The sequence below is a fragment of the Balaenoptera borealis genome, assembly GCF_965194805.1.
Source record: "Balaenoptera borealis genome assembly, chromosome: 17".
Taxonomy (NCBI): Eukaryota; Metazoa; Chordata; class Mammalia; order Artiodactyla; family Balaenopteridae; genus Balaenoptera; species Balaenoptera borealis.
In genome coordinates this window covers 24,774,923-24,787,430 of record NC_138876.1, presented here as the reverse complement: position 1 = coordinate 24,787,430, position 12,508 = coordinate 24,774,923, and the positions used below count along the sequence as shown (strand labels likewise).

The 12,508-nt window shown below is 33.6% G+C and overlaps 1 protein-coding gene across 2 annotated transcripts in view; it reads right to left on the bottom strand.

Annotated features, from left to right (window-relative positions):
• CSMD3 (CUB and Sushi multiple domains 3) overlaps positions 1-12,508 on the bottom strand; it is a 1,186,187-nt gene that overhangs the window by 898,124 nt on the left and 275,555 nt on the right. For both annotated transcript variants that reach the window (XM_082364543.1, XM_082364544.1), the window contains exon 4: positions 10,426-10,620. In XM_082364543.1, coding sequence (XP_082220669.1) covers positions 10,426-10,620 — 195 coding nt within the window. The remainder of the gene's footprint in view (positions 1-10,425; positions 10,621-12,508) is intronic.

Below are 12,508 nucleotides of genomic sequence, written 5' to 3'. Positions count from 1 at the left end.
CAATTTGTAATTTTTGAGTACCTTCTATGTGCTAGGCATTATAGAAACATTTTTAAAATGTTATCTCATTTAATCCAATCTCTCTAACGTTTACCATCTCCTGAAATAAGTAAAAATATTCAATTTTTGACAAAAGAAACAACATTCCAGTAATATGTGGCAGGAAGGCAAATCAGCTCACGGATCTTATACTCTTATAGACAAGTCTTGCAACCTTTGCTCCATCATACTGGACACTACTAAGACAATTTAATCAGGACATTTTCATCCTTTTAATCACACAAATGAACTTTTCAGAACAAGGTTAGGGTACATGACAAGGTGGTTGAGTGTTGGCCTGATTGTTGATAGAACAGCCTACATTTTCCTGGGAGAGATGAAGAAACAGCAAGTGACCTGAGATACTTGTCAATTTTTCCTTGTAGCCTGACATCACTAGGATTTTGGCAGTCTTTGAGGTGATAAAATAAACCCATTATCAAATGATTTACGCTTCTCTTGCTTGTTTATTAAAAGGCATGCAGAAAATGTTTTCCTCATTACTATTAAATACAGCCGTTCACCTAAAGAGACCAGATCCCTTTATGTGAAATGATAATAAGGCTAATGAAATATTTTGTGTCCAGATAACATTGTCGAGATAGTAATGGAAAGTGTGGTAGAAAAATTCAAAGTTACACTTAATTTATGTGTAACTTTCACATGCACTTTTATTAGTTTGCCCCAGGTTGTGTATACCAAAATGCCATTCTGAATATAGAATATCATTATGAATTTTAGAATGGTTAATCTAGGACTAGCAAATCTGTTTCACCTTGTCTGCCAACTGCTCTTAATTTGTAAGAAGTGTTGGGAGCACAGAGTTGAGAAGGACTCTGAGGCCACATTAAAGCTCAGTGAAATAAATGGCATGGAATGTCTATCAAAGGAAGAAGTGCAGAACAGGTATGTATGCCAGGTATTTTCATTCCAGACTTAGTGCACAGGAATTTGGTTTCACTTTTTATGGAATATTGTTTAGCCCAGCATCAAGCAGTTAAATGCCTTTACAAATACTAGCAGATGGTGTTGATAAAATTCATCGTGCTTGTGAACACAAAAACCCTTGCACCATACTCTCTAGGTTGATGAGGCATTCATTTTTCTTAAACTATCATGGTTAGGGATCACCAAAATAACTCTCTAAAAGCAAAGGTTTCATCGAGGAGAGAATATGTAAACTCCAGGGAAAGCAATAAGCAGATCATTACAATGTTATCAGCCCCCTGCAAAGTTATAAATTAAAGAATCAGTATGCTATCAAGTGGCAAAGAGTAGAGGAGGGAAGCCATGGACTGAATAGTTTTGTTTTTTTTTTTTCAAAAATGGCAAACACACAAAATCCAAATGCACTATCCCTCTACTCTTTAAAGTTTTAATTTTAAAAAAAATGGCTAGCAGGTGGTAAATTGCTCCTTAGAAAACCAGATCATACGCTCTATGAAGTATGACTTCATAGATTCCACCTTTAGCCAGTGAATATAAGTAATACATGAGAACTACTTTTGAGGCTAGAAAGGAAAATTATCGCCTCATTGGAAAAGTTATTGCTCTATACAGTTTGCATTTTTAGCAAGTCCTCTGTGAAATTTTCTCTTAAAGCACTGTTCCAACCTCAAATCCCTTCCACTCAACTGGGAGAAATTAAGGTCTTCCTTATCAAGGTGCCTAACATTCTATAGATTCTGATATTAAAGCAATTATCACACATTACTGTAACTACTTGATTACATTATGATCAGTCCCACTAGAACTGGGTTCTTAAAGGCAAGACGTGTTTCTTAATCATATTTTGATCCTCATCACATGAAATAATGCTTTGCACAGAGCAGGCCCTTAATAAATATATTTGAATGAGTAAATGTATTCATCAGTATCAGTGGTAAAGAGAAAAAAAGGTAAGCTTGGCAAAATGAAGTTGAGGAGACAGAATTTCAAAAAAACAATGGGTGTCATTTTTTGATAGATAAAAGCCATAGAGGTTAGAATGGGAGTCAAAGAAAATATGCCTGAAGGGACTTGAAGATGAGGAGTAGGGAAGTAGAGTATATGCCCTGGCAGAAACAAACAAAATGGCAACAAAATCAACAACAAAAACAGAAGCGCTGGTTGGAAGGTTAGACTTGGATATAAGTATAAATGATATTATCCATCAAGATTTTATTGACTGTAATTCCTTTTTTTAAAGAGGAGATGGTAACAAGTGCTATGGAAAAGTGGAAAGATAGAGCTACATAAATAACTTTGTATGTAACTGACACTTTATATATGCTATCATATTAAACTCCAACAGTACTGTGATTTTGGTATTTCTGTCTATCTATTAATTCTATTATAGCTAAATAAATAGTTTCTAAAATAATGTAATTTTTGCTCAAAGGCCCTAGTAGGTAAGTGGAAGAATGAGTATTTAGATTCAGATCTTCCTGACCCCATAGGCTCTTAGCTGAAGGGAGAAAAGGAGCCCCACAAAGGAAATTAACTCTAAGATAGTGTTGGGAATACTCCACTGAAACCTCTTAAAACACCTCTTGGTTTTAAGTACCTTAATAAGTCCTTTTGATTTAGGAAGTTTCATGCATTTAAAAAATTGACTAAACACTTTTGGACTGATTCACATATAAAACTCCATTTACTCTCTTGTTATTAAACATTTTTGAAGACAGATGCAAATAATTTTGGTGAAGTATCAAAGGGATAACAAGCTAAGGCTTTGGAACCTGACAGAAGGGTTCAAATCTGGCATCCCCCCCACCACACCCCAAATCGGGAAAAATTTCTTCATCAGACTCTAATGTTTCTGTACATCTTGCAAGCAGAGATTCCAACTGTCCTTCTCTTTGTACCAAACTATCTCTTCAAATGTATTTGTCGTGAAGCTCATGATTCCTCTCCTATAACAACACATACTACATATGCAGATATCTCATACTCTTCATACATTCTATGGGAACTGGGGCTTGGAGAACTGGCACAAACGCTGATGCTCTGTCTCCTGACACTTCTGTGAATAATAAACTCTCCTTTGTTTCTGACCCAAGACTCTTGTGTCTTCTATCACCATCCAAGAAACTGTGGCAGAGAAATCGTTAATTCCAAGTCAAGTAAAATCTCAAACTCTTCATGGTTCTTGACATTTACTGAGTAACCTTGAACAATTTTTTTTAAATGTTTGAGCTTCAGTTTCATACTGTGAAATTTAAAAGTGAGTATGCTTATAAATTTCCTAATATACTATAAATACTTAAGCAAATGGTAGCTAATTAGCAGTCATAGAAGTAGATGCAAGGGGGTGCCATCAGCATCATGGTGGAACGAGAGATGCTCTCTTTGTCTCTCCTCTTCAAACTACAACCAGTAAAAATACATAACTCAACAAATATGACTTGGTCCAGCACACCAGGGTGCTGGAGAGTTCCACACATCTGTACATGTAAAGGTGGGTGGACTGGAATACATAGAGAAGGCAGAATCAGAAGAAAAGCAGAGACAGTGCCTGAGATCCTGAACCCCCAACCACGGCAGCTGAGCGCACAGTCCCAGAGAACCTGGTAGCAGCAGGGAAGGAGGCATACATAACTCCAGCCTCCCAGCCACAGTGGTTCCCATGCTCACAGGGAACCAGGCAGCAGTGGCAGTTGAGCCTGCAACTGGTCTCTCCAGCCATGAAGGTGCCTACCACTACAGCCCTGCCCATCCACAGCAGTAGCACATGCAAACCTAATAACCCCAGATGCAGCAGAGGCAACCGAGACTCCAGCTCACTCCCTACTCTCCCACTCCCTCCACTGTAGCAGAGCCTGAGACTCAGGAGATCCTGGGCACAGAGTAGGTTCTTGCCATCCCAGTGCCCCAGGTAATGATGCCAGCTACAACAGCATCATTAGCAGCAGCGAGGCACAAGCAGCTACAATGAAGGCACAAGGCAATACCTCTAGCAAAGGAGGTAGAGGGTGGAAAGTGCTGATTCTCAAATATAACTACAGGCAGCTCAAGTAAGAGAAACCAAAAACAGTGCTATAGCACAAGCTACTGAAAAACAAAAGAAAGACCTCTGATTACTAATCTGTTAAATCATTAGAATCAAGGAAAAAAAGAACATTCATCTAAAGAAGAAAAGTGTCCACTACTTCAAATGTGCCAGCATAAGAACAGCTCATCAAGCCCCATGAAAAACCATGGTAACACAGCATCACAAAAAAGACAATTCTCCAGAAACCAAACTTAAAGTCGCACTGATGGAGAATTATCCAGAACCCAACAGCACATTAAAAGGATCATACACCATGATCAAGTGGGATTTAACCCAGGGATGCAAGGATTTTTCAATATCCACAAATCAATCAGTTGGATATACCACATTAACAAACTGAAGAATAAAAACCATATGATCATCTCAATAGATGCAGAAAAAGCTTTTGATAAAATTCAACATCCATTTATGATAAGAACTATCCAGAAACTGAGCATACAGGGAAAAAACCTCAACATAATAAAGGCCATATATGACAAACACACAGCTAACATCATACTCAATGGTGAAAAGCTGAACACATTCCTGCTAAGTTCAGGAACGAGACAAGAATGCCCACTCTTGCCACTTTTATTCCACATAGTTTTGGAAGTCCTAGCCACAGCAATCACAGAAGAAAAGAAAGAAAAGGAATCCAAATTGGAAAGGAAGCTGTAAAACTGTCACTGTTTGCAAATAACATAATACTATATGTAGAAAATCCTAAAGATGCTACCAGAAAACTACTAGAGCTCATCAATGAATTCAGTAAAGTTGCAGGATACAAAATTAATATACAGAAATCTGTTGCATTTCTATACACTAACAACAAAATAGCAGAAAGAGAAATTAAGAAAAGAATCCCATTTACCACCACATCAAGAAGAATAAAATACCTACAAATAAACCTACATAAGGAGGCAAAAGACCTGTACTCCAAAAACTATAAGATGCTGATGAAAGAAACTGAAGACCACAAAAGCAGATGGAAAGATATATCATGTTCTTGGATTATAAGAATCAATATAGTTAAAATGATCATATTACCCAAGGCAATCTACAGATTCAATGCAATACCTATCAAATTACCAATGGCATGTTTCACAGAACTGGAACAAAAATTTTTTAAATCTGTATGGAAACACAAACGACCCCAAATAGCCAAAACAATCGTGAGAAAGAAGAATGGAGCTGTAGGAATCATGCTCCCTGACTTCAGACTATACTGCAAAGCCACAGTTATCAAAACAGTATGGTACATACACAAAAACAGACACATAGATCAATAGAAAGTGATAGAAAGTCCAGAGATATGCCCACACATTTATGGTCAATTTACAACAAAGGAGGCAAGAATATACAATGGAGAAAAGACACTCTTCAATAAGTGGTGCTGGGAAAACTGGACAGCTACATGTAAATGAATGAAATTAGAACATTCTCTAACACCACATACAGAAATAAACTCAAAATTGATTAAAGACCTAAATGTAAGACTGGATACTATAAAACTCCTAGAGAAAAACATAGGCAAAACACTCTTTGACATAAAACACAGCAATATTTTATTGCATCTGTCCCCAAGGATAATGGAAACAAAAGCAAAAATAAATAGTATCTAGTTAAACTTAAAAGCCTTTATACAGCAAAGGAAACTATAAACAAAATAAAAAGACAACCTATGGACTGGGAGAGAATATTTGCAAACAATGAAAACAACAAGGGGTTAATTTCTAAAATATACAAACAGCTTATACAACTCAATATCAAAAAAACAAACAACCCAGTCAAAAAATGCACAGAAGACCTAAACAGACATTTCTCCAAAGAAGACATACAGATGGCCAATAGGCACATGAAAAGGTGCTCTACTTCACTAATTATTAGAGAAATGCATATCAAAACTACAATGAGGTACCACCTCGCACCGGTCAAAATGGCCATCATCAAAAAGTCAACAAATAATAAACGCTGGAGAGGATGTGGAGAAAAGGGTATCCTCCCACACTGTTGGTGGGAATGTAAATTGGTGCAGCCACTGTGGAGAACAGTACGGAGGTTCCATAAAAAACTGAAAATAGAGCTATCATATGACCCATCAATCCCACTCCTGGGCATATATCCAGAAAAGATTAAAACTCTAATTTGAAAAGATATATGCACCCCAATGTTCACAGCAGCACTATTTACAAGAACCAAGACATGGAAGCAACCTTAATGTCCATCAACAGATGAATGGATAAAGCAGACATAGCACACGTATATACATATATATACACCTATACATATATACATACACACACACATATATATATATAAAATATTCCATTACATGTATAATGGAATGTTACTCAGCCATAAAAAAGAATGAAGTAATGCCATTTCCAGAAACATGGATGGACCTAGAAATTATCATACTAAGTGAAGTAAGTCAGACAGAGAAAGACAAATATCATACGATATAACTTATACGTGGAATTTTTAAAAAATGATACAAATGAACTTATTTACAAAACAGAACTAGACTCAAGAGACAGAATACAAACTTATGATTACCGAAGGGGAAGGGGGGAGGGATAAATTTGGAAATTGTGATTAACAGATATATAAAATAGATAAACACCAAGGACCTACTGTATAACACAGGGAACTACATTCACTATCTTGCAATAACATATAATGGAAAAGAATATGAAAAAGAATAGACAGATATAACTGAATCACTTTGCTGTACACCTGAAACACTGTAAATCAACTATACTTCAATAAAAGAAGACTATTTTATTTATGAGATGTTTTATATAAACCTCATGGTAATCATAATACATAAATCTAGAGCAGAGACACAATAAGAAAAAAGAAACTGAGAAATATATCATAGAAAATCACCAAAATAAAATGGCAGACAGAAACAATAGAAAAAAAAGAAACAACAGAGATATAGAGCAACCGGAAAACAAAATGGAAGTACGAATGTAAATGGACTGAATTCACCAATTGAAACACAGAGTGGATAGACAGAATACAACACAACAGCCAACTATATGCTCTCCAGGAGACTCAGCTCAGCTCTAAAGACAAGCACAGACTCAAAGGAAGGGATGGAAGATGACACTCTAAGCAAATGGCAGCCAAACAAAAGTGGATGTAGCCATATTCATATGAGACAAAAGAGAATTCAAACGAAAAAATGATAAGGAGACAGATATGGAAATACTATAATGATAAAAGGTACAATTCATCAAGAAGACACAACAGTTATTAATACATATGCCCCTAGCATAGGAGCACCAACATATATAAAACAATTATTAACGGAACTAAGTGAGAAACTGAGAGCAACACAATAATAGTAGGGGATTTTAACATCCCACTTACATCAGTGAATGATGATCCAGAGAGAAAGTCAACAAGGGAACAGTGGCCTTAAATGAAACACTAGATAAAATGGACTTAATAAATTTACAGAACATTACATCCAAATGCGGAACACACAGCCTTCTCAAGTGCACATGGAACATCTCAAGGATAGAGCATTTCTTAGGACACACACAAAAAAGTCTCAATAATTTAAGAAGACTGAAATCATATCAATCATCTTTTCTGATCACAATAGTATGAAACTAGATATCAATTACAAGAAGAAAGCTAGAAAAATCACAAATATGTGAAACATAAACAACATGCTACTGAACAACTATTGGATCAATGATGAAATCAAAGGAAGATAAAAAATACACCTGAAGACAAATGAAAATGAAAATACAACATACCAAAACTTATCAGATGCAGCAAACGTGGTACCAAGAGGGCAGTTTATAGCCAAACAGCCCTACCTCAAGAAATAAGAAAAATATCAAATATACACTCTAACCTAAAAGAACTAGGAAAAAGAAAAAAAAAAAAGAACAAAGCCCAAACTGAGTAGAAGAAGGGAAATCATATAGATCAGAGTAGAAATAAACGAAAAGAGACTAAATAGACAATAGAAAAGATCAATGAAATTAAGAGCTGGTTCTTTGAAAAGATAAACCTTTAGCTAGAATCACTAAGGAAAAAAAAGAAGAAAGAAGGCGCAGATAAATAAAATCTGAAAAGAAAGGGAAGAAGTAACAAAAGATATCACAGAAGTACAAAGGATTATAAGAGAATACTATGAACAGCTATACACCAACAAATTGGACAACCAAGAAGAAATGGATACATTCTTAGAATCATACAATGTTCCAAGACTAAATCATAAAGAAATAAAAAATCTGAATAGACAGAAAACTGATAAGGTAATTAAAACAGTAATCAAAAACCTCACAAAAAACAAAATTCCAGATCCAAAACAGGTGAATTCTACCAAATATTCAAAGAATATTTAACACCCATTCTTCTCAAAATTTTCCAAAAAATTGAAAAGGAGGAAGGCTTCCTAACTTATTTTATGAGGTCAACATTACCCTGATACTAAAACCAGACAAGTACACACAAAGAAAGAAAATTACAGGCCAACATCTCTGATGAACATATATGCAAAAATTATGTTACTATTAATGTTACTATCTATGTTACTATTAAAATTATGTTACAACAAATATTACGAAACTGAATAACAACAATGCATTTAAGAGAGCATACATCATGATCAAGTGGGATTTATTCTTAGAATTAAAGGATGGTTCAACATCTGCAGATCAAGCAATGTGATATATATATATACACACACACACACGTATCTGTGTGTGTATATATACATACACACACACATATATCACGTTAACAAAATGAAAAATAAATATATGTTCCACTCAATAGATACAGAAAAAGCATCTGACAAGATTCAACACACATTTATGACAAAAAACTCTCAAGAAAATAGGTATAGAAAAGATGTAATAAAGGCCTAGAAGACACAAAGAAATGGAAAGATATTCCACGCTCAGCTCATGGATTAACACTGTTAAAATGTTAGAAGAATTAACATTGTTAAAGCATCCATACTATCTAGAGCAATCTACAGATTCAATGAAATCCCTATCAAAATTCCAGCAACATTTTTCACAGAAATTGAACAAAAAGCCCTAAAAATTATATGGAACCACAAAAGATACCGAGTGGCTGAAGCAATTCCAAGGAAAAAGGACAGAACTGGAGATATCACACTGATTTCAAATTACATTACAAAGCTATAATAATCAAAACAGCATGATATTGGCAGAAAAACATACATAGAGCTCAAATGGAGTAGAATTGAGAGCCCAGAAATAAAACTACATATATATGGAAAATTAATTTATGACAAAGGAGCAAAGAACACACAATTGACAAAGGATAGTCTCTGTGGTGAAAGGCACTGTGAAAACTGGACAGCCACATGCAAAAGAATGAAATTAGACCACTATTTTATGCCATACACAAAAATCAGCTCAAAATGGATTAAAGACTTGAATATAAGACCCAAAACCATAAAACGCCTAGAAGAAAGCATAGACAGTACACTGTTTGTCATCGATCTTAGCAATATCTTTCTGGATATGTCTCCTAAGGAAAAGGAAACAAAAGCAAAAATAAACAAATGGGTCTACATCAAACTAAAAAGCTTCTGAATGGCAAAGCAAAGGACCAACAAAATGAAAACACAACCTACTGAATGGGAGAAGATATTTGCAAATCCTATAATAAATAAGGGGTTAATAACCAAAATAGAAAAAGAACTCATAAAACTCAACAACAACAACAAAATCTGATCAAAAAATGGGCAGATGACTTGAAATCATGATTTCTCCAGAGAATTTCTGTGAGCAAGATTCATGCACGAATTCAGCTAATGTTGAACATGTTCTGTCTTCCAGGCTATGTACTTTGTACCTTTGTCTACATTAGTATATTACTATATTTTCCCCATAATACAAGTGATCCTTATTAGTATCGATAATAAATTATACAGCATTCTTAATTTCATGAATTCCCATGCTAAGCTCTCTACCAGAAATCTTTAAAAGATTCATAGATTCAGTCAATATTTCAAAATGAAAACAAAATCATGACTTTGACAGACTAACTAAATTTCTAAGCACCATAAACTCCATGTTTTTCCAGTACAAACATCAAGACACATATATACACAATGTATGTATAAATATGTATAGAAATATAGAAATATAATCCACCGTCTCGTTTCACAAGTAATGTTGTCCTAAGTATTTTTCTTAATCTTTCATGTACTGTACGTGCTTTTCTCTAAGCTTCAGATTTTATAAAAGAAGCAAGCACCAAATATGTTTTGCAAATATACTGTCTGATTATCACTCTTATTTTTAAAATATTTTCATTATGTCAAACGAATATTCAGTCAACATAAATATAAACATTATTTTTTTCTTTACCTCTACAGATGGGAACAGGAAAATCCCATGAGGCTGTATTAACTGAATTGGCTATACAGGTGAGTTGAGGGTGGCCGTCAAGGATATATCCAGTTACACAGCTGTAGCGGATCTTGTCCCCAACATCGAACCTTGTACCATATAGCACACCTTTGGGTGGAACTCCTGGGTTTCCACAAGAGCTACTCTGCAATTCTATAGAAGGGAGGGAAAAGGAGAGTTTACAGTTATTTTAATATATATTTTAACATTTTAGATTTATAAAATTATATGTAGATACAGGTGTCTTTTTTTTTCCTTTTAAGAAGATTTACAGAAAAATGGAAATGTCTGCTATTTCAATTACATAAACAGAGAAGTATGGGAAAGGAATGAAATTTTACTGAATAGGTATTAGGTGTCATTTTTCATGCCAGCAAAATTTAGATATTTTATATTGTTTAAGTTTGTGGCAATTTTTAAAATTAGTATTACTCATATTTTACAGATAAAAAGATCAATACCATTTATGTGGCTTCTTCAAAGTTATATTCTACTAAAATAGTAATATGCAAATCAAGTTTCATCAGTATGCTCTCCATTACTCTGATGCTTCTACTTAACCCTAAACCATGAACATTTATCTGAAAAAAAATATACATTCTGGGTGGAAACTTTTTTTCACTTAAATAAGAAAAATATAGTGCAGCAAAAGATGGACATATTTTTGAAGTTGGAGAGATTGGAATAGAATTCCAGCTCTAATATGTGTTTAACCTGGAGAATACAATGAGAATTATCATAGTAAGTACATACACTTGTGAAGTTTTAATTAGATCAATATGCAAAATATCTGGAAATAGTCTGATATTCACCTATTGCCCTGTTATTTTATTAGTTGATGCTTAAAAGTATACTAGTATGCAAATATAAGAGATTTTTTAAATAATATTCATCTCAGAGAAAAATACATTTTCACTTTAAGTAAAAAAAATTGAAAAAATATAAAGAAATAGCAGAAGTTGGGAAGCATTATTTTTTCTTATAGTATATTCTAAATTTTCTATTATATTACCTTTACATTATATTACTTTTATACTACAAATAATAATCAATAGAAATACAAACAGTAAGGAATGAATGGACTAAAAGGTATTCCAGTTTGAGTAAAGTCTATGGCTTACTTAATAGTATTATACAAATGTTAATTTCCTAGTTTTGATAACTGTGCTATGGTTACATAAGCAGTTAATATTAAGGAAAGCTGAATAAGAGTACGTACATGGGAACTCTGTACTATTTTCACAATTTACCTTAAAGTCTGAAATTACTGCAAAATAAAAAGCTAAAAAAGATGTCGCAATGCAAAAAAAAAGGATGTTTCCAATTAGCCTTGATATTCATCCTATTTGTTCAGTTAGTATTCCATGCAATATCATTTATATTAAATCAAATAATTATAAACCACTAATATTGAAAATATCAATAACAATAGTAAGTAAAAATACAATACCAAAATAAAACACACTTCATAAAATGTAGATGTAACTCTACAAAAGCAATCATAATTTATTGATAATTTGTACAGTAAACAAAGCTGAAATTTTATATTTTTACACATAATATGCTTATAGGACTTTTGAGTGTTTCTTAAGTGAATTTTTTTTTTCTGTTTAATTTTTCAAGAGTATTGAAAAGAAAAAAATCAGTGATGAATTTCCAATGAGGTCAATCAGCGAGAAGTGGATTGAGGATTCACAGAACTTGCCCTATATACATTAGAAATGAAGTATATACTTTTAGTTTAAAGCAATTATTTTAGGTTCTCAATCCTAGAAAAGAACTTGACTAGTATTAATTAAATATCAATGGTTTCTATAAATAACAGGCAATTTCCTTAAGCTTCCTCACCATTTAATTATATATTATAAACTGATATCTGTAAAATACTTTAAAATATCTGTAACCAAGATTAATGATTTCTAATATCTCACTTTACTATTTCTCAAAGGTATATTTTATAGGTTCATTTTCAGTAAAATTTAAAACATATTTATTGTCTATAAATTTTCAGCCATTCTTTACAAAATACTTTTGAAATGAA